Source organism: Ursus maritimus, unplaced genomic scaffold (genome assembly GCF_017311325.1).
Source record: "Ursus maritimus isolate PB19 unplaced genomic scaffold, ASM1731132v1 scaffold_17, whole genome shotgun sequence".
NCBI lineage: Eukaryota > Metazoa > Chordata > Mammalia > Carnivora > Ursidae > Ursus > Ursus maritimus.
In genome coordinates, this window is record NW_024424119.1 from 55,468,292 (window position 1) to 55,474,700 (window position 6,409).

Consider the following 6,409-nt stretch of genomic DNA (forward strand, 5'->3'; position numbering starts at 1 on the left):
TGGGGAAAGCGTGAGCTTGAGCGTGGCACACGTGTCGAGTTCCCAGGCCCAAGTGCCATGTGTCTGGCCCCTCCTGGACCTCCCTGCAGGGGGCTGGGAAGCAGAGTCTCCCCGGTGCCCAGGAAGGAGATGTGCACCAGCTGGGGGCACCTGAGTAAGCTGTCCAGCATGAGAGGTCTAGAACATTCAGCAGCTTACTGACACTCCATCCTTGCATTTGTGGGGAAGCCCAGCATGGTCAGGGAGTACTGATTTTTAGACGCTGCTCGTTTGGGGTTGCTAAGATTATTTTAGAAGTTTTCCCACAAATACTTGCCTGTAATTTTTCTTAGACTGCTGTCTGGGTTTGATGTCAGGACTGTATTCTACTCGAGACGAGCTGAGAGGTATTTCCCCTTTGTTCTCAGGGGCGTGCGTGTAAGACTAAAGCTGCTTGTTTGGCACACACTGTGGGTGAGCCTCTCTGGACTTGATGTCTGTGAGTGCATTTCAAACCAGACTTAATTTCTTTAATGCCAAGTACCTCTCTGTAGCATGTAGCGTGGCTACAACAGTTCACTGGGGGGGGGGGATTTTTAGTTAAGAGGAGTGAATGAAGTAAAATGGTCTGCAGAGTCTTGGGACCCAGTATCTCTGTGTATGTGCATGTAAATAATCTTGACAGACCCCGTTTCAGGTCTTAACTCACCGAACCTTCGCAGACCTGTGAGGTAGAAGCCGTCAGTCACGCCCAACCCCAGCTGGAAAAACTGGGAAACAGAGAGGGGGCTACTTACCTGAGGTCACTTGGCATATCAGCTGCAGAACCAGGACCAGAGCCCTTATTAGCCTAGGGTGAAGTTCCTCCAGTGGGTCCCCAGCAAATGCAGAACTAGAATGACCCAAACCCTGCCTGACCGGGTTCCTAAATCGTGCACCCCTAGTGAACAAAACAAACTGATGAATGAGCGATGGCTTAAATGAATGTGCAGGGGCTGCCCACACTGCTGGAGGGAACCGTGCGGGGCCACTGCACCCCCAGGAAACTGGCCCTGTACCACCCATGGCCAGACATGGATCTGAGGTCATCTGAGCCTCCTGAGTTGCTGGGTTAAGCGTGCACATTCCTAGTCCCCTCTGGGGGTGGCCGTGGAACCCAGGTGTTCAACCAGGGTGAGCGGTAGTGGCCACACCCCAGAGTTCTGGTTGGCAGGCTCAGTCCAGATGTCTGCACCTGCAGGGAGGGGAGGGCCGGACCAGGCTGGTTCTTGGTACTGGCCTCTAGTAGAGGGCTCGGCAGCTGACCACCCTCTCTGTCGGACGCTGGGAGCTGCGCAGAACAGTGAAGGGGGATGATACACAGGCTGGGGTTAAGTCCACGGCTCGTCGTGAATGGAGGACATGCAGCCCACGTCAGAGCGAAGGCTGGAACCCATGGGTATGTTTCCGAGTCTGTGAGTGCTGCCTTGGGGGTGGGAGGGGGACGGAATCTCACAGAAGGTGTGACTTCAAAGACCATGCTTTAGGGGCTTTGAAAAGTAAAGTAGCTCCAGGTACCTCTGTGCCCCCTGAACTCCATCCTAGAAATTTCAGTTTTTACCACCATGCTGGTGGGCAGTACAGACTGTCACTTGGACGCAGCTTTCATTGGTGTTTATTTTCCTTTCATATAAAAGTTACAGGTTTGAAATGTCTGCAGGAAGATGCCACCATTAGCCAGGTTAGTGGGGATATATATATATATATTACAATGTAACATGGGGGAGGCATGGGGGAGAGGGAGGCATTTCTGAAAAGTTGGGTTCCTTCTGACCTGGTGTGTGCCCGCCCCATCCCTGGCTCCAGCCCCCACCTGCGGGGAACACACCCGGTCCTGGTCCCCGAGACCAGTCACAGCCAGGCTGCGGTGCTGGCAACTCCCAGAGCCAGGAGGGTGTGTTACGGAGGCTCGGGGTGGGAAGTCTGTCAGCCAATAAGTTAAACACGGCCTCTGCGGTCCTCACGCAGGGGCCACCCTGACCCACTGGCCCCTCGTCCCCCCATACTGCCTCCCTCCACCTGGCAGGGCTCCCAGAGGAGAGGGGAGGGAAGGTTAGCCCCCCCCCCAATCTGCTGATGGGTGTGTGAGGCGGGGGCTCAGGTTAGTATTTGGGCCATAGCGGCCCCCGCGCACACCCAGCAGCAGAGCTGGGCCAGGCAGGGGGGGGCAAGAGGGGAAGGGAGAGGACAAGACCACAGTGAGGGGACTCAAAGCCCAGCACTGCTGAAGAACAGCGACCACACGCTTTAAATAAGAAAGTGACACGTTCGGCCTGTGGCGGCCAGACCGCTGCTCGAGGGGGTGCCACTGGCATTTCACAGATATTCTCTCCTCTAGGCCCAGGACCCCAAAACAAGAGCAGAGAAAGCTGCTCAAAACCCATGAAAGACTCAAAGTGACATGGTTGTTTAAGAAGTCTGATCCCGGCCTTTGCCTGACCAAGTCCCAAGCCCGGGAGAAGCGAGCGCTGAGTCATGCAAACCAGGACCCAAGGGGCATGGGGGCAGCGGCCCAGCCCCTGTGTGTGCAGGGCCCTCCCTGCAAACCTGCCTTCCACGGCCCATCTCCCCAGCGAGCGCGGTTTCCAACAAGGGAGATGGAGAGAGCGAGCATGCCCTGGGGTGGGAGCCAGGGCTGCTCCGCCTCAACGAGCAGCTCCAGAGCCACGTCAGCCCCTGTCCGTCCCTCCCCACGCAGAGCTCACTGCACACTGGCGGAAAGGTCGAGGAGCACCCCCTGGCTCCTCAGGATGGAGCAAGGTAGGAGGGGAGCCCATGGGGGCGGGGGGACAGGAGATGGAGTTTAAGGCACACAGCAAGCGACAGAGGGGGCCGCCGGCCTTCCCCAGGACAGAAACGCACCTCTACTCTCCAACTTCACTCACCCAGGAGCTCCTGGCCCCACCTCAGATAAACCTATGTCCTCCCTTGCTCCATCTTCTTCCCAGCTCCCCAAAGCGCCAGGTGGTCGGGGAGATGACGGGATGGGAAGAGGACAGTTCTGAGGGCCAGTACCATGATGGAGCGCCTGTTCCAGGCCTACTGAAGGGTTGAACCTTTCTGGGCCTCGTCAAAAGCTCACACCATCTTGCATTTAAAAAGCAGGGCAGGGAAAGTAGGAGGAGCCTCCCCGGGTCTTCTCTGCTTTCTGCCCACCCCCCTGAAAGTCCCCGTGCTTCCAGGTCCCCAGGAGCACTGCCCCCCCACCTTCCAGGGTCCTGTCACTTCAGCAGACTCAGGCCCCTAGAACTCAGGGAGGGGTGAAGGGAGTCCCACTGTTCCTCAGTCTGCTGATCTCCCTGTGTTGCTCCCAGGCGGGAGGGGGCGGGGGAGGAATACAGAAGTGAAAGCAGAAACCAAAACCAAACCATGGGTTCACAAATCAGAAACAAGACCTGCCTGCTGGCTCCGCTGTGGGCCTGGCATCCGCTCCCGCGGAGGAGGGAAGCAGGAAGCTGCTGGGGCCCCTGCCCGGCACAGCAGAGGGCTGGCTGAGCCCTGGGGCCGGGACACGTGCAGCCTGCCCGGGGCCACGTCCAAAGTCCCTCCCGGTCTTGGAGCCGCCCTCGGAGCCTCTCTCGAGCGTTCTCCTTGCTCACGGCACCTGCTTCTAGGTCTTCTCCTCCCGGTCTGTTTTTCTCCTTGTTATGTTCCTAGGTTTGATTTTCAGAGAAAGTTCCCACAGGGCCTCCTCCGCCAGGTGGTCGCTGAAGTCATTGAAGAAGTTTATGATGTCATCGTTTCTTCGGATATCGTAGTGCCTGTGGGGGGGGCCTCTGGTCAGGGCTGGTGTGGGGCCGGGAGCCTGACGGCCTCGTGGCGGGGCCGCATGCACGTTCCCCATGGGGGAGGGCTGGCGGCAGAAGCCTGCCCCAGGGAGCCCCCATTGCTCGGGCTCACGCCCTCCAGCCTCCCCGAATGTGGCGTGTGGAGAACAAGGTGGCCACCGTCTCTGGGTGCAGACCCCGTTCCTGAAACCCCGGTGTTCCTTCGTCCCCTCCCTGCTCTGCTCGTGGGCTGGGCGCCGAGGGCTCCGGTACTCACGCTTGCTGGAAACACCGCATGCTGTCCAGAATGTTGAACTGCTGCCACCGTTTGGAAAAATTCACCTTCCCGTCAATATAGTCTGGGTTTCCCAGGTGAACAAAGGTGAGGTCCTGCAAGATGAGGCCCCTGGGAGGACGGAGAAGCCCAGTTACTGCTCCGGACAGCACATCTGGCCTGTGTTGGTCTCTTCCCGTGTGAACTCCTGACCTAGAAACTGGGGGTCCCTGGAAAGCCAGCTCAGGTATGGGAGGAGCCTTGTAAAATTAATACATGAACAGGAAAAAAGAACCCAAAACCCAGGGGGGAGGGAAGGGAGGTATGGGGAGCCTCTTTTGTTAACAGGTGCTTCTCACGACAGAGGACGTGAAGCCATAAAGTGATGGGGCACAGATGCCACGCTCCCAGGAGCCCAGCCGGCCATCCCCAGGGGAAAGCATGGTAGCTTCTGGGAGGGCAGCCTCTGCGCCGGGCCACTGGGGAGTCTTCTGCCTCCTCATGGAGGTTCCTAATATCTACCAGCCTAGTAAGGGCTCCGATAAAGAAACCTGTCTAGCTTTGACTTTTCCCACTACTGCCTTCAGCTTATGTGACTAGGGCTGCTTTCCCCAACCCCCCATTTCCTCCATGTCATGGCTCACACTTGGGGAAATGCTCTCAGGGCTCCTGGGTGACTGACTGTAAGGCCACGTCTGAGGACCCTTGTGGGGGGAGAGGAGTCCCCCTCCTGGCAGATGAGGGAAGGAAACAGAAGTGGGACTGGGAGATGGGAGAGTGGGACTGTTTTCATTGGACCCTTCCTTTCTGTTTGAAAGTAAAACATGCTCCTTGTTACACAGCTTGAAGTTAAAATAGAAGCCTAACCATCTGAGTTGGAAACCTCTAAGGGAGGGTTTCTCTATCTTACCCTATGTCTCCCGCAGAGTGGGGGGGGGGTTGCTGCCGGGGCAGGGGCTCTACTCACAGGTACGGGATGCAGGGGGGCTCCACCTCGGAGAGGGCGGCCCGGTAGGCGCGGAAGGAGGACGAGCTGTCGATCAGCGTACAGTACTCAGCCAGGCCCTGGGTGGGAGGGACAGGGTGTGAGGGCTGGGACCATGCTGGGGCCCCAGTGCCAGCCTCCTCCCTGACCCACCCCACCTGCCGCTGCCCAGCCCTGGGCCCTGCCTCTGCGGGAGGGAGACCAGGCCTGCTTGTGCTGCAGAACCACGGCTCTGAGCACCTGCTGCGTGTACAGGGCCTGGAGCTGGGCCTCCTGCTGGGTGCCACCCACACTGTAGCCCAAAGGGGCTTCTCAAGCACACCAGGAATGGTGCCATCCCCGGCTCCGAGCCTGCCTTTCCTCCTCGCTGCGTTCAAGGTCTGGCAGGTGACCTCAGCAAGCTGCTGCCGCCCCCTCCTGCACACGGTGTGGGGTTCTGGCCCATCCCACCCCCTGCCTCTCCCTCATGGGTCACCTCCTCAGGACCTCCTAGGTGTTTCTGTGGCAGCCAGTGCGAATGTCTCACACTTCTCCATACAACAGACTTACAACTGTCCCTTTATGTCACCCCTTGAGGTAACACCTGGGTGGCCTGGCTGACACCCTGACCCCACGGGCTTTGCCTCTCTCCTCAAGGAAGCTCCCCACACGAGGATAAAGGTCTAGTGCTCCAGGCCTCCCCAAGGCCCTCATGGTGCAGAGCAGGCCCCCTCCAGTGACATGGCCACGCTGGCCTCTGTCCTGCTGCTTGAGGGTGCCAGTCCCTATACGCTTCTCTCCCCGTCTGACCGGAATTCCCTTCCTTCCCAGGAAACTCTTCCTACTGGGGTCTTGGTGTGAAAGACCCTTCCTCAGGGGACCTCCCTGACCCTCGAAGGGGCCAGACCACCCCATCCTCTCCCCTTTGGCAATTACCCTAAAGAAAGCATCAGTAGGTCTGGCCTGTTCAGTCTGTCCCTAAGGACTAATGCTGCCGGCAGCCCCTCCAGGAGCACGGGCGCAAGGAAGGAAGCAGTGCACCAGGGACCCTGGTACGAGCTTGCAGCCCAGGCGGCAGGACCCTGTGAGGGGACAACCCCAGCACCAACCCCGGAGCCTCTTTGGGCCCCAAGACCGGAGATCAGCCACAGCAAACCAAGGGGGGTGGCTGGCAGTGGAGCAGAAACCTGAGCACCTTCGCAACAGCTGGCTCGCCCGGGGCCTCCCAGCCGCTCACCTCCGAGGTCTGCTTCTGCCACTCCAGCCTGCGGATGGGAGCCGAGTCCAGCGCCGAGAGGATGGCCAGGTAGGAGTTAAAGTTGTTCAGCTTCCGTAGGTGCTAGAGGGGGAGGGGAGGCGGCCGTGAGGCAGGCTTGGGGGGGGGGG

The 6,409-nt window shown here is 59.0% G+C and overlaps 1 protein-coding gene across 1 annotated transcript in view; it reads right to left on the reverse strand.

The window, feature by feature from the left end:
* Positions 1 to 1,617: 1,617 nt before the first annotated feature.
* Positions 1,618 to 6,409, reverse strand: part of RAPGEF1 (Rap guanine nucleotide exchange factor 1) — a 131,020-nt gene continuing 126,228 nt past the window's right edge. Inside the window, exons 24-27 of the mRNA XM_040631355.1 lie at positions 6,261 to 6,362; positions 5,027 to 5,124; positions 4,063 to 4,191; positions 1,618 to 3,779 (exon numbers count right to left, since the gene is read on the reverse strand). Coding sequence (XP_040487289.1) covers positions 3,629 to 3,779; positions 4,063 to 4,191; positions 5,027 to 5,124; positions 6,261 to 6,362 — 480 coding nt within the window. The 3' untranslated portion in view covers positions 1,618 to 3,628. The remainder of the gene's footprint in view (positions 3,780 to 4,062; positions 4,192 to 5,026; positions 5,125 to 6,260; positions 6,363 to 6,409) is intronic.